This window comes from Populus trichocarpa, chromosome 13 (genome assembly GCF_000002775.5).
Source record: "Populus trichocarpa isolate Nisqually-1 chromosome 13, P.trichocarpa_v4.1, whole genome shotgun sequence".
NCBI classification, from domain to species: Eukaryota; Viridiplantae; Streptophyta; class Magnoliopsida; order Malpighiales; family Salicaceae; genus Populus; species Populus trichocarpa.
The window spans coordinates 10233775-10256815 of record NC_037297.2 but is presented as its reverse complement, the minus strand read 5'-3'; the positions used below and the strand labels follow the sequence as shown (position 1 = coordinate 10256815).

At 32.6% G+C, this 23041-nt stretch overlaps 2 protein-coding genes across 3 annotated transcripts in view; both read right to left on the bottom strand.

Moving 5' to 3' along the window:
* Positions 1-14581, bottom strand: part of LOC18104367 (uncharacterized) — a 48351-nt gene extending 33770 nt beyond the window's left edge. For both annotated transcript variants that reach the window (XR_008057097.1, XM_052446418.1), the window contains exon 1: positions 14224-14581. Coding sequence is in view for 1 of the 2 variants with exons in the window: in XM_052446418.1 (XP_052302378.1) it covers positions 14224-14375 (152 nt within the window). In the remaining variant the exon portion in view is untranslated. The remainder of the gene's footprint in view (positions 1-14223) is intronic.
* The window catches only part of LOC18104369 (TMV resistance protein N), an 87919-nt gene extending 65162 nt beyond the window's left edge, over positions 1-22757 (bottom strand). Inside the window, 3 exon segments of the mRNA XM_052446414.1 lie at positions 21728-22082; positions 22085-22301; positions 22430-22757. Of these exon segments, the coding sequence (XP_052302374.1) occupies positions 21728-22082; positions 22085-22229 (500 nt within the window). The 5' untranslated portion in view covers positions 22230-22301; positions 22430-22757.
* Positions 22758-23041: the final 284 nt, after the last annotated feature.

The following is a 23041-nucleotide window of genomic DNA, read 5'->3' as shown; positions in this document are numbered from 1 at the left end:
ATATATCAAATTGTATTTTTACTTTTTTATTACTATTTATTTGATTTAAGATAATTTTTAAAATTGAATTAAGATTTTATTTTTCTTTAGTTTTTTTTAATAGATTTAATCTTCATTCTTTTAATTGCTATATTTTTTAATTGATTTTTTCTAAGTTATAAAAGATTTAATCTAGCTCGCGATATAGCATATACCATCAATAAGTACATACTAGAAGGATATGAAGAGTGGAGAGATTTATCCAAAAAAAAACTTTCAGTTATTTTAATTGGAAGTTTTTGATAGAGAAAATCTGAGAAAACTATTTTTATTTTCATATATAGTATATACAAGGCATGGGCCCACCTTTTTTTTTTTTGTAAAAAACATGTCTAATAGCAGCAAACGCTTTCCGAAGAAATAAGAGAAATCAATCGCTCAAGTTATGTATAATAGCATTAAGTTTAATAAATTGATTTTATTTTAATTATATTATAAAAAGATGCAACAATAATAAATAAATATTAAAAAAAAAGAATCACGTACCTTAGAAAGAAATATATGTAAGTAAAAAATTAGATTAAACAAAAGATAAAAAACATAACCCAAGTCAACGTAAGAAAGTATGGTAGACATGTAATCTAAGTAATAAAAAGCGAGTTAATTTGAGTTAACCTATAAAACCTGCAGTTTAGGTAAAGAGATCAATATAACCCAATAGAAAAAAATTAAATGAAACCATGAAAGTAATTGTTTTTTAAAAAAATAATGTCAAACAATGAAAGAGAATAAATAAATAAAAAAGATGTAGATCCGCATTAATTTTCAAAACTCATGATCCAGGTTATTAAACTGGAAGTATCATACATAGAAAAATAGTAAAGCATAATCCCCAACATATCAAATGTTAAAGAATGTAATGGGAAAAACAATTAACAACACAAAAAAATCTAAAATAAAAAAATGATAATTAAAAAAATAAGGGTGAAAATAAATTAAAGGATAACTAAATTTTTTTTTATTGAAGGGTAAAATGAAAAAAAAGTTCCAATAAAATATAAAAAATAAAAAATAAAAAACAAATTAAAAAAAATAACACATTATATTTCTGATTTCTTATCATGGCTTATGAAAAGATACAAACAAATTTACAGAGCTAGTGGGTCTTACCTTACATCCGCACCATAATTGCTCAATACTGCTGCAAGACATGTAGAGTTCAACAAGCTCATCCGGACGGAAACAAGCTGGCAATGACTTTGAAGGGTAAGCATGCCATTCAAGGAATCGTAACTCCTTCGAGAGATACTCGGGTCCTTCAGAAAGATCCACGTTGTGAATTTTGAGCAATCTTAGTTTGGTCATTTTTGAGAAGGCTGTCATGTTCCATTGTGCCTCTTTTGCTTTGGGCAAGTCCAAGAATATACTTTGTATTTTTTCCTGTCGACCAAGAGGAAGGATAGGTAAGAAGCTATTGCAGAGTAGAGATGGAGCATGAAATCTTATGGATAATGAATGTTCTGTATATATCAGCTACTACTCACTGTGCTGTCCTCCAGTGCGTGGCAGACATCCTTGTAAGTGCACAATCTACTGCGTCTTCCAGGCTCTTCAGGGGATTCACAACGAACAATTTCTTCACCCATTTTCTGTAATAGATTATGCATCCTTATCTCATCTCGTGAGACGCTTATAAGGGATTTCTCAATAAGAGCCTGCATCCCAATATCTGCATGGAACCCACAACTGTCAAGTAGCCTTGCTATACGATCCTTTTTCATCCCCTTCAAGAAGCAAGCGATATCTAAAAATATTTTCTTCTCTAATTCATGGAGGCCATCAAAACTAATGCGAAGAACATCAATAATCTTCCTGTCAGGAATGTCATTCATTCTATCAATTGCACTTTTCCATTCACGCAGACCTCTTTTATGCAAGAACGAACCTATGACTTCAAGAGCTAGTGGAAGGCCATTAGCATAACCCACAACTTGCTTGGATAGTTCCGATAAATCTTCAGCAGGCTGGTCTCTTTTGAAAGCTTTCCAGCTAAATAACATAAGAGCATCTTTATCATTTAATTTATCAGCCTCGTATATTCTAGTAACACCATGGCTATCCAGCACATGTTTATTTCTGCTCGTTATGATAATCCGGCTCCCTGGACCAAACGATCCATGCTCTGCAGCCAACATCTGTAATTGTTCTTCATCATCTACATCATCCAGAATAAGAAGAACCTTTTTAAGCCGCAGCCTGCGCTTTATCAAATCAATCCTTCTTGAAGAATCCCGTGCAGTGGGAAGCTCCATTGAGATTTCGGAAAGAAGTTGTTCCTGTAAACGACACCGTCCATCTTTCTCTGCAAAAACTTCTCTCACATTTGCTAAGAAGCAGCTGCCTTGGAATTGCCAACGAATCCTATCATACATGACTCTTGCAACAGTTGTCTTTCCCATGCCACCCATTCCACATATCCCTATAAAGAGAGTATCAGTTGCTTGTTCGTCTATATATTCATTCAATACCTTCAGACGAGAATCTATTCCAACTAGATTTTTGCTAATTGTTTGCAAAGTGAAGCTTAGTTTGCACTGTATATATTCAGCAATCTTTTTAATTGATTGCGACTCATCGCTGCGTAAAAGAGGTAAGAACAATAAGCATGCATGCAGTGTGCGAAAACCGGGTCATATAGTGATAAGGGGAAAAGAAACATGAAATATTGTTACTTGAAATATATGGTTTTTAACGAGAAATTAATCAATCAACCTTCGATAATAGCCCGAAGATCAGGAGGAAAAGGAAAGAATAATTGGAAAAGGAACTAGGATTCTGTGGATGCACAGAATGATCGATTCTTGTAATAGCTCTAGCTTATTGCACATAGAATAATAGCATTCATATAAGTTGTCATTTGTCAAGCTCGCCTCGAAAACTCAATCACTTGCCTACTATTAGTCACCCCTTCAATATTAGTTTTTCGATATTATATTTTGCCACTTGTTAAATTGATGATGAAAACTCAACGACGAAATGAATGCATAGCTCGATCTCTTCAATATTTCTTCAATCATCAATTTCATAAACTTCGAGTTGATCTTTTTGCGCATAAAACTTAGAGAAAGGTTGTGCAAGTCTTCATGGTAAAAAATTAATGGCAAGAGAGTTGCAAAGTTGGTTTTTGTTCCCAACAAAAAATTACAAGTGGATTTTAAGGAGTCCAACATGGCATGTCCATTTTGTCTAGACAAATATATCATTATTCTAAATAAATAAAAAGATGTATTTCCCAAAAACTAGTAAAAATAACTATTTGTGAGACAGTAATAACTCCATCCAAAATAAATATAAAGAGGCTTAGTATACCTATTCCGTACATCCCAGCCAGATAGATTGGCCACTGTGGAGAGACAATCACTCCAGCATTTTACCCTGTCCAGATTTTCCGAGAGCTTTTCCTTATGCTCAATGAAAGCCTTCTTGTAATTCCCTTTCTGATCGGCTACCTCTGATGGATCCACATCATAAAAAACTGGTAGAACAGTGTGCCCCATCTCTTTCATGCACTGAACAATCTTGACAAGCTCATCTAAGCACCATGGTGAAGACGCGTAATCTCTTGAAAACACAACGATTGAAAATCTTGAATCTTCGATGGCCTTCCAGAGAGCAGGTTCGATGGTCTTTCCTCTCTCTAGCCCCCTATCATCCATGTATACGTCGATGCCTCTTTGTACCAAATTAGAATATAGATGGCTAGTAAAGTTATTCCGTGTGTCTTTGCCTCTAAAACTAAGGAAGACATCATACATCCATTGGGGAGCAGAATAAGAAGATGAGGTTCCTTTCTGCATGCTGGATGAGGCCATGGGAATCCCAGTAGCAATAAATTAATACTGATTGATTCCTTCTAGTCTTCTTAGCTCTTAACTATCCAGGGATGGTTCAGCAACTGGTTAACTTCCATGCCATTTTATAGTGCATAATAGCCTTCTCCTGAGTTCAGACATGAAACAAAAAGAGCAAGAGATTTGACAAAATCAGCTGGAACATAATTCTACTAAGAAACCAAATTTCTACTAGTTGTATACGAATGCACGTAGCAGAGACAAACCGTGTGGGAAGAGTTGAGTAGAGAGGCGACAGATCTAGCCAAAGCCCAATTCTTTCTTCTTCTGGCCTCTTCGCAACTGTGTAACTTCCAGATCCCCCTCTCCCTCTCTGATTTTTCTCCTCTCTTACACGCTCGATCCTTCACTCTCTGTTTTTTATCCGGTTTCTTTAGAGCAGAAACTCGTACTGGTAAACGTCCTGGATTTTTTCTTATGAGATTGTGAAGAAGATTACTTTCAATGCAGACAAGGTCGATAAAAGAAAACGCAAGTGGAATATGACGCGCATTGGACTGCTGGCAGCCTGGCACCTTCCTATCAAAAGCCAGGGTAGTGCCTTCGAAGTCAGAAATGAAACATCGAAGAATTTTCACATGCTATGGCAAGATTATTATCAACAATCATAAGAATTTTTTTTTTATGATTTCTTGGAAAAGATTTTGTTTTAAGCTGGACATTTACGTTCAAAAAATAAAATACCATACATGCCTGGTTATTTCTGTTAAAATAATTGAGATCAAATACAAAAAGGAGACTAGAATTCTGAATAATCTGTATATTATGAATGCTTAGTCTTAACCTAAATACAAATAATGTATATATAGGTTAAACTGAAAGTACTATTCTACCCTTAATAAATAAGACTACATAAATATTATTTAACATCTCCCCTCAAACTCACGATGCGTCAAAGAACCATCTCAACCTAAAAGCTTAAGCTGTTAGGTGAGGTCCCAAGATATGATTTATATTATTCTCTAACACACCCCCTCAAGTGAAAGCCCTTTGGGCTTTGAAACTTGCACAGGTCCACATTACCTTGTGCTTAATTTTTATCAAATAATGGGGATGGTGAGATTCGAACTCGTGACCACTTGGTCATCAAGGCTCTGATACCATGTCAAAGAACCATCTCAACCTAAAAGGTTAAGCTGTTAGGTGAGGTTCCAAGATATGATTTATATTATTCTCTAACACGGCAGCTACAAGCATCGAGAGTTTGTCAACCAGAAAACAAAAACGAGAGATGGAATGCGCCTTGGTAAAGAAATCTGCAATTTGCAAGGAAGAAGGAACAAAAGGCAAAGCAATGGTGTCATGTTTGAGATGATGACGAGTAAGATAACAATCGATCTCAATGTGCTTAGTGCGCTCATGAAAAACCAAGTTATGAGCAATCTGAATAGAACTCTGGTTGCTACAATACATAGGAGTAGGATGAGAAAAGGAAATTCACATATCAGCAAGTAACCAACGTAACCAAACAATCTCTTTGGTAGTAGATGCCATGGCACGATATTCTGCTTCGGTGGATGATTGAGAAACAATAGATTGTTTCTTACTCTTTCAAGAAATAAGAGAATCACCGAAAAAGATACAGAACCCGGTAACAGACTTGCGATCCGTGGGATCACTACCATGATAAGCATCAGAGTATGCACGCAACTCCAAGGAAGAGGTGGATGAAAGTAAAAGACTCTGAAAAACTATACCCCGAAGATATTGTAAAATACAAAGAACAGCTGCTCAGTGAACAGTAGTAGGAGAAGCAACAAACTGACTAACAACATGAACAGCATATGCAATATCTGGACGAGTAATGGTGAGATATACCAAACTCCCAACAATAGTGCGGTATAAAGTAAGATCTATCAAAGGTAAACCATCAGAAGAAGAGTACCTTGCGTTAACCTCAATAGGAGTATCTACAGTCTTGTTATCAGTAAGTCTAGCCTGCTCAAGAATATCTGCAACATATTTCGACTGAGAAAGACGGTAACCTCTAAGTGAGTATGCTCCCTCAATACCAAGGAAATATCGAAGATAACCCAAATCCTTCATTTCAAATCGTCTAGCCAACTCTGTCTTCAAAACTGAAATACCATCAATATCATCACCAGTAATAATCATGTCATCAACATATAAAGACAGAATGATACGACCTGCATCAGTGCACTTAATAAAAAGAGCAGAATCATGACTGCTAGAAACAAAGTCAAGAGACGAGATCACAATAGAAAATTTCTCAAACCAAGCACGGGGTGCTTGTTTGAGACCATATAATGCTTTCTTAAGCTTACAAACATATCCAAAGTCATGTGAAATACCAGGAGGGGGTGTCATATAAACTTCTTCTTGAAGATCTCCATTCAAGAAGGCATTTTTAACATCAAGCTGAGAAATATGCCACTAACGAATCGAAGCTACGGCAATAAGAGTACGAATAGTAGTCTTTTTTGCAACCGGGGTAAATGTCTCCTCATAGTCCATACCATATTGTTGAGAGTATCCTTTTGCAACCAGCCTAGCTTTGTATCGCTCAATAGACCCATCAGAATTAGTCCACACTAACCAAATAGGCCCTTAATATTCTTGTTCCAACAATCACACCTATTCAAAAAGAAATAATCATAGATATAGAAAAGTGAGTTTTCCGTCTTCTTTTTCTTTTACAGCCATGTAAATATCTACTTTATTTTGCCTGCCCTAACTCCGGGCTCTTTTGTTGACAGCCATATAATTATTAGCTTTTAATGATAATAATAAATAATAATAAAAAAGATGAAGAAGAAGCATGTAAGTCTTCTTCTTTCTCAATAGTAATAGTTTTAGTGCGAGGAAAAAAAAACTAGTAATGCATATGAATTAATTGTTACTTTAATGAACACAGCAGTAAATTTTTCTTTGCCTTTGGTTACTTGGCCTCCTCTATCCAGCTCGGGAGAAGAGAGAGGGAGAAAGGAACAGTACATGATGCTCTTTCTATTCAGCATAGCAGTGTAAGTAAAGAAAGCCACTGGTTTGATTTAAAAAGTCTAAAAACCATGGGTTTGGCTACTCAAGACCCATCATTTTCACACCTGCATGCTTCTTCTTCATCTTTTTTTTTTTTTGACAAACTCAATTTTGTCAAACTCGGTAAACTTGGTCTGAGTTTATCGAGTTTCATCAATTTTAATCAAATTTGATCAGAATGGTTGATTTTTGAATTTTTTATTTAATTTCACATGTTATATTTATATTAACTCATAAATTCATATGACGAGTTTGACAATGTGATAGGATTTCTTCAGCCACTTTGTGATTTTTACTGAATTTTAAAGTTAAGCATTAATGTTTAAAATAAATCTTCTTGGGATTTGTTCCCTCCTTCTCCGACCCCAATATGGTAAATGTCCTGTGATTCAAAAGATATAATTGTGTTTAATAATAATATATAAGATAAAAGACTGTAAGTATTCTGTACCTTGATATTCACCATCTCCTCAGCTATCGCGGTGATATTTGTGGTCATGATCAGGGCCGGAACTAGAGGAGGTAAGCAGGGGCCCGAGCCCTGCAAACATTTTAAAATTTTTATTATTTAGTATTTAAATATCAGTGTAGTTAATTGATTTTACTCACACTGTTCACGTAAACGTGAATAGTAATTTGTTTTTGTTTATTTAAAAATTAGTTTAAGGTGAATTAAATTTACTCGTATTATAATCTTAATTTTATTCCTGATAATATTTTACTTAATTTTATTGCACACTCAAAAAATCATGGAAACTGTAGTTCTTGTCGAATGAATTTTGTACGTAATGAAATTGTAAATTTGTTTTTAAAAAAATTGAGTTTTACTCGAAAAACTAGTATTTGATATTATTTAATAACACTACATAAATTAGAAGGATATCGCATGATGACGTAGCATTTATAGAATTTGATCGCAATTCTAATTATGTTCTTGCCGGGTCCAACCCAGTTAAAAAAAAAATCAGTTTTTATTTTTATTTTAATTGTGTTTTATTCAAAAAATTAGAAGGAGATCGTTTGATGACGTAACAAAAAAATCAGTTTTTGTTGTTGCGCGCTTAAGAAACCATGGAAAATATAGTCCTTGTTGGATAGATTTCATATGTGATGACATTGCATATAGTTTAATGGAATAATAAAAAATATTTGATATCAATATTATAATGTAATAACAGTAGTTAAATCTACAATATTTAAATTAAAAATCATTAATATTAATATATATATATTTTAATAATTTTATAACCTCAATTTGAAAAGTATTTTTTTAACCAAACACATTAAACTACTTTTTGTTGAACCTCAATTTCAACCACAGTTTTAACCAAATATATATTTTTCCAAACCAACCTCAACTAAAAGTACCTTTTTATAAAACAACTTTTTTAAAACCATAACCACAACAACAACCTCAATACCAAACACACTAGTAGCAAAAACCTAATGTAAATTGGTTAATTTAATGTACTTTCATTGAAATGACCATAATATTTATACCCCATTTATTTTTGTGTTTCAAAAGTACTTTTGAAAAAAATTTAAAAAAATTATTTTTTTATTTCAAATTAATATTTTTTAGTGTTTTTAGATCATTTTGATGTGTTTACGTCAAAAATAATTTTTAAAAAATAAAAAATATTATTTTGATATATTTTTAAATAAAAAAAACTTTAAAAAAACAACTACAACTACATTTCCAAACATCCTTTTCTTAAACTGAAGTTTCTTATTTGTGGACACATAATGCATGCAGTTATGGACAGAAGATTCTCCTTAGTAGGATTGGCATATATATGCCCTAATTAATTATCCTTTAAACTAAAACTAGATATGGATTGAGCGGGCAATTAATCTTTAAATTTTCATACTAAGATATCCAGAGCAAATGACTAATAAATGGAAAACTGATTGGGGAAAGCTTACATAATGGATATTTTTAGACAATAGGTATAAGCAAGGGTAATTGCTTATGTAAATTAATAACCATCAACATCTAGCGTGCCTGATGTAGAAACTTTATGTAAATTATTTTATACGGACGGAAACTAAAGAAACAATAAAAAAAGCACATAATTTTTTATGTGAAAAAGGCTGCTTTGAACTCTAAATTTGTTGATTTATTATCTTTAAAATAATAATATTGAAATTTGTCTTTTTAAAAGGTTTGTTAAAATTTTAAATAGACTATAAACCCTACTTAACTAGGAAATAAAAACAAAACTTGAAATTACAAAGGAAATAATAAAATATGAAAGAAACAGAAAATCTAAAAATAACAAGGAAAATCAAAGAAATTATCAAAACCAGGGTTTCGGGAAGAAATTTTTAAAATATAAAGATTCGACGATCAGAGTCGTGATTCCATATGGCTTTGAGAAAAACAATTTTTGAAAACTCCTGTAAATATTTGAGTGCTATCCAACAGTCGGATAAAAAGTTATGATTTTTTTTAACAATTATTCTGGTATAGTACGACCGGACCTCCTCTTGGGTCTAAACTTGTCTACTGGTCTATAAATATATCTGTTAGGTCATCCACATAATTTATCAAAAACATATCCTAATCTAGTTATGGCAAATCACATCTGACTGCTCAGATGGTAAGCATGTCTATATCATTTATCTCCACAAAAACATGTGCATATTGGTAGAGTAGCCTCTAGTTTTATTAAGCAAAAGTGAGGACTGGCAGGCATGCGATCCAACTTTTTGTTTAACAAATATGCTTCATTCTTTTCAACTAAACATCCTGCTTTGAATAAACACCGTAAGTTTTGTGTGTTCTTGCATGGTAGAAATGCGAAATAGCATGTTCTAGAAATTGTAGTTACATTCATAAAAGTTTGTATGGTAAACGATGGCGTGTCTAATTGTTGAAGGGGGGAGGCAACTATTCTTATGGTATTAAAGCACAGGGTGATATGTATGGAACATTTGCAAGAAAATTTAAAATTGATAACTAGCTAGTGCTGGAAACACAACCCTAATCTAGTTTGAGGGGTGGGGGGGGGGGGGGGGGGGGGACAAAAGAATAGCATTTGCATGAGGATCGGTAAGAAAAATGAAAAACTTTGGGTTCCTCAATACATTTAGAATCCATGAATCAGCAAGTAAAATGAGAATCAGAAATTCCATGAATCTATTTTGCTAATTTAAACACTGAGCCATTAATTAAGAGCTTAATTGAGCCATTTGATTTTCTTAATGATGATATTATTGATAAGGTTTCATTCCTCAATAAATTTGGAGATAAAGCATGCATGGGAAAGAATGTGCCTCTGATCAGTGCAATGGCTCCTTACCACGCTATTTTTTAACTGATTGGCTAACTTCCTCATGTGCACAGGGCTGATGAGAGGACTTGGTTGAGGTTATTTGCTTTTCTGTTTCGCTGTTAGGTACATCCTCAACACTGTGGACACCGAAAAAATATTTTGAGTAATATTTAGCTCAGCTATATGAAGCAGTTTGACTGCAAAGTTAGAAATAGAACAACATCTAAGCAAGAGTGATCTTAGCAGACATGAGAAACTGGCCTTTGATGAGAAATGCAAGAATCAAAATCCAGTTTGCTTCTTGCACTAGTTGACACGGCATGAATGTGGATTCAACTCTGTTTCTATGGCAGTGTCTTCGAAAGATACAGGAGCTATAGGCGCTGCGGAATAATATTTGCTGGATGGATTTGATGTTGCTGTGCTTGATGAGGCAGAACCTGTACCAGCTTTTGAAGGCCTGTCTGATGCAAGTGGCTGGCGTTGTTATGTGTTAAGGTCCCCTCAATGTTGTCTGATGCAACTTTGCAGATATTACTACAATTACCAAAAAAATTTCTATCAGTAATTTACGGTGATATTTACCGACGGATATAAATCCCTTAGTAATTCTATCGGCATACACCGATGGACTAATTTTGTCGGTATATACCGCCACAATTACGAAGGGACTACTTAGAATTTTGGGGAAAAAAAAGGACGATGACGTGGAAGTTTTTGCAAGTGCTTTTACTGATGGAATCACCAAGGTATTCAAATCGGGATCTCCGTACAATGATGTGACCCTATCGACGGAATCACCGACAGATTCAAACTGAGATTTCCGTACAGTGATGTGACCCCTTCATCGACAGAAGCACTAATAAAATCACCGACAAAAATATTTCATCGGTGATTCCATCAGTAAAAGTGAATATATCACCATGCTGCTAACTCTCCCCTCCCCTATTTCTCCTTCTTCCCCCACCCCTGCATCTAAAAAAGCTGCCCCACCCCCAACTACAAACACCCACCCCCCTAAACTATTCCCCTCTTCTCAACACAAGTCATCCTTTTTTAACTTTTGTAATCACAGCATCTGTATTCTGATTTATTATGGATTTTGTCATTTTTTATAAGTAAATCTATCTTTTTTTTTAATTTTAACATTAAAATGTTAATTTTATTATTATTTAAGGTTTTTTTAGTTCATGTATTTTTGTTAGTGTATGTACATGTTTTATTGTTTTTTTCTTAAACAAACTTGTAGTATGAATGTATAATTTTGTATTTGTTATGGTTTGTTTTACATTTTGTAAAATTATATTTGTTTGTAAATTGTTAAAACTTATGTCGAATTACAAAATTAGATGTGTTGTGATGAAATAAATAATAGTTTATTTAACGAGTCTGTTTGAATTTTTATCAATGCGCGCTATTGCGGAGTTGTAATTTTTATAAATTTATGTGTATAATTTGTATGGACGTTGATAATTGATAATAAATATTTAAGAGAAGTTTTAATTAGTTTGTTGGATAATCTCAAGTTAAACCAATATTTTTTCAAATTTATTTACTTAACATAGTTAATTAATACATGTTGTCATCATTATTTTATAGAGGTTCAATAAAAATCATGGATGATCGTTCATGGATGTGTCATAACCCAATTTTTGACCATTTTATTTTATTATTATTATTATTACTATTATTTTATTTTCTGAAAAATGATAATTAAAAAAAATGAAAAAAAAATGATGATGAAAAACAAATAAAAATAAAGAATAAATTAAAATTTGGGTTAAAGACAACATGATTGGAAGTTTTGAGACTTAATTGAGCTTGGAATTAATTTAATTAATCAAATCAAGGGTTTAATTGGAGAATTGATAAGTTTTGAGACTTAATTGACCTTGTAATTAATGTAATGAATCAAATCAAGGGTTTAATAGGAGAATTGATAAGTTTTGAGACTTATTTGAGCTTGGAATTAATTGAATTAATGAAATCAGGGACTTATTTGAAGAAATACCAAAGTTTGGGGTTAATTGGGGGCAAAATTGCAATAGATTAGAGTCCAAGGACTGTGTTGTAAAAGGCGCCGAATGCAGGGGTTCAATTACAATTTAACTAGGGGCTTAGTTACAAAACTTTCAAAACTTCAAGGGCCAAAATGCAAATGGCCATTTCACATCTCAAAACGGCGCCTTAGAAATGGTAAGGGGAAAAATGCAAATGGCCATTTCACGTCATATTCTAGTGTAGCAATATCTGTGGATTTTATGTTGTATAAGTGTAGGGGAAATCATGGATGTGAAATTTGGTATGATTTTGTGATATGCACATTCATGGATTTATATGGAAGCCTTGGAAATGGTAATTGAAGTAGAATTTTTAACTTAATGGATATTGACATGTTGTGATACATGATGGAAGTTTGGGGAAATAGAGAAATTGAATGGAAATTAGAGAAATTGTGTGTTAATTTCATTTGCATGTGAGAGAAATATGATGTGGGAACATGGTTTGCATGTTATGGAAATAGGGAAAATTAAGTGCTGAAATTATATGGATAATTGTTAAATACTAGATGATGATTTTTATTTTTTTATTCTATTGATAAAAAATAATAATTTTTTTTATCTTTTTTTTTATATTATTTTTAATTTAAAAGAATAATCGTGACATAGACACGTGAGAGCATACACAAACCGTGTGGAAAGCATTGACTCGAGAAGCGCAGGATGTTGCAAAGCCCAATTCTTTCTTCTTTTGGTCTCTTCATAACTATATAACTTCCAGTCCTCTTTTCACTCTCTAATTATTTTCCCTCTCTGTTTTCTTTCCCATTACTTTTGGGTTTTTTTTTTACAGTTTCTTTGGATCAAGGACTCGTAGCGGTAAAGTTTCAAGGATGTAAGTTAGACTGTGAAGAAGGACGACTTTCAGTGGAGAAAGTCCAAAGAAAATGATATCATATGGCACCACCCCTCCTCTCGTGGAGCTTCATGCATCAGGAAATGAATTCTCTTATTTTATGGGAATAAAGAAATTAAAAACTATGAAACATTCTTAACCATCAGATCGATCAACCTCTCGAGATTGATTTGTTTTAAAGTGAGAATATTGCTAGCATTGAACATGTTGTCATAGAAGTAGACACATCTACATGTATTATAATGTGTCAACATCATGTTTGAAATTATAATAACGATAATAATTTAAAATATTTTTTATTTAGAAAAATATCAAATAAAAAATATTTTTTTTTTATTTTAAAAATTTAAAAACACAATGCAAACCACTCCCGAATACTCTCCCCTATGTTTCTCTTTATCAGAGCAATGAAGGAAACACCTACGTGTAATCATTAAGCTAATATTTCTCAATCAATTAACGCTGTCGTTTTTTTATTCACCAAATATTATAAAATTAAGCACGAAAAAGTAGTTTTTAATCTTTCTTAAATGCCAAGTTTCTATATGTAGATAAAACAAGACTAAACTTCGCTTGAATACGTAAGAGTTTTGTGAACTTGGGATTTTGGAAGGTTACTTGGTGTTTAGAGATGAGGTTTCAGTTTTTTTAAAAATATTTTTTATTTAAAAATATATTAAAATAATATTTTTAAAAAGTAGTTAAATGCCAAGTTTCTATAGATAGATAAAACAAGACTAAATTTCCATAAAAGGCTTGAATACGTGAGAGTTTTGTGAACTTGGGATCTTGAAAGGCTACTTGGTGATTGAAAAAGAAGTTCAGTTTTTTAAAAAAATATTTTTTATTTAAAAATATATTAAAATAATATTTAGTTTTTTTAAAAATATTTTTTATTTAAAAATATATTAAAATAATATTTTTTTTATTTTTTTAAAATTATTTTTAACATTATTATATTTAAATAATCTAAAATTATTAAAAATATTATTTTAAAAAAAATTAAAAATATTTAAAAATATTTTTAAAACACAAAAATAAGAAGAAAAAAAAGAAAGGAAAGGAAAGTAATGATTAATTACCTTTTCGATGATTCCGACCCAGATGAAATGGCGACCTCGGTGAGAATATCCATCTACCTTCGTACCTTCTCCATATCTTCACTGAAATCTTCTTCATCCTTGTCGAAGACAATCGTGTAACTCTCTGCTTGTGCATCTACCCTTGATTGCTCGACATTATAAGAAACTGCTGAAACTGGAAAAACAGTGTCCGATTTCATCTTTTTCATGAATCCAACAATCTTGACAACTTCGTCAAACCACCAAGCTGAACAAGCATAATCTCTTGCAAATATAATAATTGACAGCCCCGACTCTTTGATGTCCCTTAGGAGACTCGATTCAATTACCCTTAGATACTCTAGTTCTGTGTCACCTCAGATAATGCCTTTTTGGACTAGAGTTGTATACAAATGGGTGAAATTATTGCTAGTGTGCTCACCTCTGAAGCTAAAGAAGACATCATGCATCCATTGACTGTAAGATGAAGAATTAGCTAAAGAATCAATATATGAAGAAGTTGCTTCTTTGCTTGCAACAATAAGACGGCCAGTAGGTGATTGCCATAATGGAGTGTACGGAGAATTTACCAAACGGACACCACAATTCTTCACCTTTACTCCTTGCTCGTAAGAATGAAACGACAACTCGAGTTCGCTACAGGCTTCATTCTCCCATTCTTTAAGCTCTTTCAGATAATCAAAAGATAAATAGAATAACCACAGATGATCTGACAGAGCTTGCATAGAGTTACAACCTATATATATGGGTGAAGGATAATTCTCTTTTCCATCGACTTTGAAATGACAAAAGAGAGGGCTTTTACCATATGCACTGAATGTAACACATGCAGCAAACCCCATCCACCCATTATCATCACCATCCAGATAATTAGAAGGCACCTGCACCCTAATTGAAGATTCCTTACTTTGATGAGTAAACCAGCCTGGGATTTCATTTCCAGGAACAGCAATACCAAATCCAGGTCTTGGAGATGAGCCCTGTATCATAAAACAAAAATGTTTCAGAGATAGAGGGGGGGGGAGAGAGAGAGATTGGGTATGGTGAAGAGAAGACCTGAAGGTATTTTTCAAGCATGTTCAGACCCATGTTGTTTTGGCCATTATGCATATACAGTTCCCAACAGTTAAGACATTTGAACTCTGATCTTTTCAGACTGCATAGCTTTATTGGATCTGGAATTTCTTTTAGTTTTAAACAACCATCCAATTTTACTTTCTGAACTTTCAAGGGAACCTCAGGCAATGATTCAAGCATCACGCAATCCTTCAAGGCAAGCTTTTCAAGCCTAGAAAGCTGATTTATGCTTTTAGGCAGGCTAACAAAGTTATTTCTACTCAGATTTAGACTCCTCAATGACGATAAGCAGCCAATATCTTCGGGAACTGCTCCTTCTCCTAGATTACAAGCGCGTAAATCCAGTTCTTCTAAAGAACACAGACCAGATAAAGAAGGCAATACTTGATCCGTGAGATTCACAACTATTTTTTTGCATCCATTAAATGACAATACTTTAAGATTCTTCAAAAGAAAAAAAGACGCTGGCGGCTGTCTAATTGAAGTTCCACTTGCATCAAACTCCTCCAAACTTTCTACTTCCCCCAAATTCTCTGGTATGTTCTTAAGTTCAGAGCAGTCAGACACATCAAGTCTTTTGAGGGATTTCAAACCACTTATGCTACTGGGAATACTTTCAAGGTTCCTACAACTGTTCATGCTCAATAGAACTAAACCAACCAAACAATGAAATGATGAAGATAGTTTTGCAATAGCAGTCCCATCTAAACGAAGCTCCCTCAAGCAGTTTATGTTTCCTACTATATCAGGAAACTTATCAAGTTTCGAGCAGCAACTGAGAGTGCAAACTTCTAATGATTCCATTTCAAGGTGGCTTGGTAGAATCCTTAGACTATTGCAGTTCACAAGATTCACAAATTGAAGCTTCTTGTTATTGTTTTAATAAAAAAAATATAGATAATAAAGACAAAAAAAAAAAAAACAAGATAGAAAAGGAGATGCAAAAAGATTTATGTTTGGTAATGATATATAAAACAAAATTATTATCTTTGTATCATGTTTGGTTACGGTAAACAAGATATAATAAAACATATAAAAAATCTATTTCACGCTTAATATCTATTATTATAAAATTTGTATATTTAAAAAACTATTTATATTATTTTTTTACTTTAATTTACGTTAAGAATTAAAATTAATAATATTATAATAACACTAGTTATAAAACCCGAATTGACTCGGTAAGTCGACTCAATCCCAGTTATCCCTGAGCCTAAACTAGTCCATGTTTAAAAAAATAAAAGAAAGTTTAACCGGACCTAACCTAGTAAAAAACCTGTATAAATTAAGGGTAAAAAAACTGTTGATTTTTTTTTGAAATGTTTTTGGTCAAAATGAGGTTGTTTGGTTTCATTTTTATGAAAGATTTTAGGTCAACCCGAGTTGACAGTTCTAACTCATAACTCAGGAATTGCCCCGGGTCGACTCTCTAGTAGGGTTTTAAAATTATAATAATTATTATTTTTATCTATATATTGACTTGTGTCAACCCAAATTAACCCTCCCGACTCGTGACCTGAGATTTCCTTTAGGTTGATCCTTTGATCTTGTTTTAAAACTACGATAATAATCACTTTTATCCTTACATTGACTTGGGTCAATGATTAACTCAACCTGTGACCCATGCCTTGTACCAGATTGACCCTCTAGTCGGGTTTCAAAACTATAATAAAACTTTTATTCTTACGTTGACTCGGGTAAACCCAAGTTGATCTTCTCTGTGACCCGGGTCTTATCGCGGGTCAACCTCCAAGTTAAGTTTTAAAACTATAATAATAATAATCATTTTTATTCTTATATGTCTAAGTTGAAAAATTTTAAAAAGAGAGTTTTTTATAAGGATATTTTAGGAATAAAGATAATAAATATTGTCTTGGGAAATATATTCCTATTATATCTCTTGTTTTGAAATTTTAGAAATTCACTCTGAAATTATCTTAGAAATAAATTTATTTTTATTTCTATGTCTTTATCTTTCTAACCAAATATATTTTTATCTTTATTATCTTTACAATTAAAGCTAAAAACCCTTAATTATTTATCTTTTAAAATCCTAATTTATAAATTTTATTATTTCATAACACTGGATCTAGGATGACAAATTTCATCGTTTAACTAAGTTCACGAAATTCGTATTGAAAACATGTGCTCTTTTTTAACTTTAAATCTATAAAAGTAATACAAAACTTGATAATATTCATTTTCTAATTTCATATAAAAGTTCTAAAACTAACAAAATTTGATAGGGAGAGTCGAGATATTTTAGGCAATATATTTAATTTCATTTAATCCTCCAACTCTAACTATTAAATTTTTTTTATTAGCAGAGACATTAAATTAAAAAGAACTTGAAAACTTTATAGCCCCCTCACACCTTTGTCATTTTTTTAGTTTTTAATTTAGTCTTTTAAAATTATATTTATTGAGAAATGATATTTATAATTTATTCCTCCTTGTATTTTATGGGACTATTATAGTTTAACAAAACATCGCATTATTTAGTTGGTTCTCAATCTTGTAAACACTTATTTGATTTTATTATTTGCATAAAATTAAAAATTAAAAAACAAAAATTAAAGAAGAAGAAACAAAGACTACTGCCTTTTAGTTTAATTTTTCCTTGGAATTTTTCCGAAGCTCTTTTTTGATCCTTTAGTTTAGGGATAAGATATTTTAATCAGCTTAACCAGCAGCCGCTGCTGTGCTTTAGTGCATTAGTTTAGTGCCGTCGACTTTATTTTGGCGGCCAGAGAGGCATTCCTGGTTGTTATTGGAATCCTTTCAATGGAACCTCCCTCTCGAGAGGTGTAGCTTACTTACCTTTGATTTGGTGCCGACATTCTATTTTTTTCTTCACTCTTCTTGAATTTTCGCTTCCAACCCTTCAAATTCTCAAAGACTTTATATTTGATTTATATTCTTTTAATTATTATTTTATATATATATATATATATATATATATATATATCAGATTTTATTTTTATTTTTATTTTTTTATTGCTATTTATTTGATTTAAGATAATTTTTAAAATTGAATTGAGGTTTCATTTTCCTTTAGTTTTTTTCTAATAGATTTAATCTCTATTCTTATTTTTTTATTGCTATGTTTTTTAATTGATTTTTTAAAAAAAATAATATTTTTTTTTCAATTTTATCATTTAATATTTTTTTTTAAAAAAACACTACAATCAGCATTATTTTTCTAAGTTACAAAAGATTTAATTTAGCTCGTGGTATAGCATATACCATCGATCCAAGTATTTACTAGAAGGATATGAAGAGTGGAGAGATTTATCCAAAATCATAAAAAAAAAACTTTCAATAATTTTAATTGGATGTTTTTGATAGAGAAAATCTGAGAAAACTATTCTTATTTTCATATATAGTATATACAAGGCATGGACCCACTTTTTTTTTTTTTTTTCCTGTAAAACACATGTCTAAGAGCAGCAAACGCTTTCCGAAGAAATAAGAGAAATCAATCGCTCAAGTAATGTCTAATAGCATCAAGTTTAATAAATTGATTTTATTTTAATTATATTATAAAAAAGATGCAACGATAATAAACAAACATTAAAAAAAAAAGGATCACGTAGAAAGAAATATATTTAAGTAAACAATTAGATTAAACAAAGGATAAAAAACTTAACCCAAGAGAGTGTGTCAGATATAAAATCTAAGTAATAAAAGGCGAGTTAACTCTACCTAACTTATAAAACTTACAGTCTCATGAGATCAATATAACCCAATAGAAAAAAATTAAATAAAACCACGAAGATAATTTTTTTTATAAAAAAAATAATGTCAAACAATGAAAGAAAATAAATAAATAAAAAGGATATAGATCCGCATTATATTTCAAAACTCATGATCCAGGTTATTAAACTGGAAGTATCATACATAGAAAAATAAAAAAGTATAATCCCCAACATATCAAATGTTAAAGAATGTAATGGGAAAAACAGTTAACAATACAAAGGAATCTAAAATAAAAAAATGATAATTAAAAAAATAAGGGTAAAAATAAATTAAAGAATAACTAAATTTTTTTATTGGAGGGTAAAATGAAAAAAAACTCCAATAAAATAAAAAAATAAAAAATTAAAAAAAATTAAAAAATAACACATTATATTTCTGATTTTTTATCATGTCTTGTGAAAAGAAAAGAAAAAAACAGAGCTAGTGGGTCTTACCTTACATCCGTACCATAATTGCTCAATACAGCTGCAAGACATGTAGAGTTCAACAAGCTCATCCAGATAGAAACAAGCTGGCAATGACTTTGAAGGGTAAGCATGCCATTCAAGGAATCGTAACTCGTTTGAGAGATACTCAGGTCCTTCAGAAAGCTCCACGTTGTGAATTTTGAGCAACCTTAGTTTGGTCATTTTTGAGAAGGCTGTCATCTTCCATGGTGCCTCTTTTGCTTTGGGCAAGTCCAAGAATACACTTTCTATTTTTCCCTGTCGACCAAGAGGAAGGGGAGGTAAGAAGCTATTACAGAGTAGAGATGGAGCATGAAATCTTATGGATAATGAATGTTCTGTTTATATCAGCTACTACTCACTGTGCTGTCCTTCAGTGCATCGCAGACATCCTTGTAAGTGCACAATCTACTGCGTCTTCCAGGCTCTTCAGGGGATTCACAACGAACAATTTCTTCACCCATTTTCTGTAATAAATTATGCATCCTTATCTCATCTCGTGAGACTCTTATAAGGGATTTCTCAATAAGAGCCTGCATCCCAATATCTGCATGGAACCCACAACTGTCAAGTAGCCTTGTTATACGATCCTTTTTCATCCCCTTCAAGAAGCAAGCGATATCTAAAAATATTTTCTTCTCTAATTCATGGAGGCCATCAAAACTAATGCGAAGAGCATCGATAATCTTCCTGTCAGGCATGTCATTCATTCTATCAATTGCACTTTTCCATTCACGCAGACCTCTTTTATGCAAGAACGAACCTATGACTTCAAGAGCTAGTGGAAGGCCATTAGCATAACCCACAACTTGCTTGGATAGTTCCGATAAATCTTCGGCAGGCTGGTCTCTTTTGAAAGCTTTCCAGCTAAATAACATAAGAGCATCTTTATCATTTAATTTCTCAGCCTCGTATATTCTAGTAACACCATGGCTATCCAGCACATGTTTATTTCTGCTCGTTATGATAATCCGGCTCCCTGGACCAAACGATCCATGCTCTGCAGCCAACATCTGTAATTGTTCTTCATCATCTACATCATCCAGAATAAGAAGAACCTTTTTAAGCCGCAGCCTGCGCTTTATCAAATCAATCCTTCTTGAAGAATCCCGTGCAGTGGGAAGCTCCATTGAGATTTCCAAAAGAAGTTGTTCCTGTAAACGACACAGTCCATCTTTCTCTGAAAAAACTTCTCTCACATTTGCTAAGAAGCAGCTGCCACCGAATTGCCAACGAATCCTATCATACAGGACTCTTGCAACAGTTGTCTTTTCCATGCCACCCATTCCACATATCCCTATAAAGAGAGTATCATTTGCTTGTTCGTCTATATATTCATTCAATACCTTCAGACGAGAATCTATTGCAACTAGATTTTTGCTAATTGTTGGCAAAGTGAAGCTTAGTTTGCACTGTATATATTCAACAATCTTTTTAATTGATTGTGACTCGTCCCTGCGTAAAAGGGGCAAAAACATTAAGCATGCAGTGTGCGAAAACATGAAATATTGTTATTTGAAATATAGAATAGCATGCATGTAAGAACACAAAAAGCCACTAAGTATGGTTTTGACAGGCAAAAAACCAATCACTATCAATTTTTGTTGGCCACTAAGTTATCCTCTAATTGTTTTCCAAGAAAAAGCTCGATCACTTCTTAAATTGCCATGTCAATTGATCAATTTATCTTGCAATGATATGCTTTTATAAAAGAACTTTTTAGATTTTAAATTGTTAAGAGTTCTTTTTCGAAAAGATTATTCGACATAACATTTCTTTTGTGTATTGTCATTTGTCAAGCTCGCCATGAAAACTCAATCACTTGCCTTCAATATTAGTTTTTCGATATTATATTTTTCTTTTTTTAACAAACAATTTGCTAGTAAATATTCGAAGAAAAGGATAAAAAGATATTATTAGATAACATATTCTACATCAAATAAAGAAATGATCAATTACTAATAAATATCACCCACCACAAGGATATTAAGGCTTTTAGGAAGTGCATAAACTCAATAATAAAATCTACAAGGATATCCAACTAAGACGTGAGACAGTAATAACTCCTTCCAAAATAAATACAAATAGGCTTGAGATTGTTTGGTAATGTTGTTGCGGTTGCTTTTCAAATAATTTTTCATGCTGAAATGCATGCCAATGATATTTTTTTATTTTTTTAAAATAATTTTTGACATCAGTACATCAAAACGATACAAAACATATAAAACATATTAAATTTTAACAAAAAAAAATTAAATTTTTTTGAAAACACGGTTTACCTGTTCCGTACATCCCAACCAGATAGATTGGCCACTGTGGAGAGACAATCACTCCAGCATTTTACCTTGTCCAGATTTTCCGAGAGCTTTTCCTTATGCTCAATGAAAGCCTTCTTATAATTCCCTTTCTGATCGGCTACCTCTGATGGATCCACGTCATAAAAAACTGGTAGAACAGTGTGCCCCATCTCTTTCATGCACTGAACAATCTTGACAAGCTCATCTAAGCACCATGGTGAAGAAGCGTAATCTCTTGAAAACACAACGATTGAAAATCTTGAATCTTCGATGGCCTGCCAGAGAGCAGGTTCGATGGTCTTTCCTCTCTCTAGCCCCCTATCATCCATGTATACATGATGCCTCTTTGTTCCAAATTAGAATATAGATGGCTAGTAAAGTTATTCCGTGTGTCTTTGCCTCTAAAACTAAGGAAGACATCGTACTTCCACTGGGGAGGAGAATAAGAAGATGAGGCTGCTTTCTGCATGCTGGATGATGCCATGGGAATCCCAGTAGCAATAAATTAATACTGATTGATTCCTTCTAGTCTTCTTAACTCTTAAGTAGCCTTCTCCTGAGTTCAAAACATGAAACAAAAAGTTAAGAGCAAGAGATTTGGCAAACTCAAGCTGGAACATAATTCTACTAAGAAACCAAAATTTCCAGTCAAGTTGTACACTAATGCACGTAGCAGAGACAAACCGTGTGGGAAGAGTTGAGTAGAGAGGTGACAGATCTAGCCGAAGCCCAATTCTTTCTTCTTCTAGCGTCCTCGCAACCGTGTAACTTCCAGATCCCCCTCTCCCTCTCTGATTTTTCTCCTCTCTGCCGCCCTCGATCCTTCACTCTCTGTTTCTTTTTTCCGGTTTCTTTAGAGCAGAAACTCGTACCGGTAAACGTCCTGGATGTTTTCTTATGAGATAGTGAAGAAGATTGCCTTCAATGCAGACAAGGACGGACAGGCAATTAGATTTTTGGACCCTTGTACAGGGGACTCACGAAGTGGCAAACTTGTTTACGTTCTCAAACCTCTACCAAATCAATCAAATCAACCTTTGTACTTTTTAACTATTTTTCAAATTACAATAACTGTCAATTCCGGTTTCGATATATGTTTTATTTTTTCAACTGGAGTAGAGTATTTCTGTTTTGAAGTGGTTTAACGTGCTGTTTCAGAGTTATATTATATATATAAATAAATATAATTTAAATTTAAGATAAATTATGCAATACAAACATAATGCTAAATAAATATAATTTTAAAATTTAAAATATTTTTAAATAGTCAAGATTAAATTGATCTTTTACTTAAAG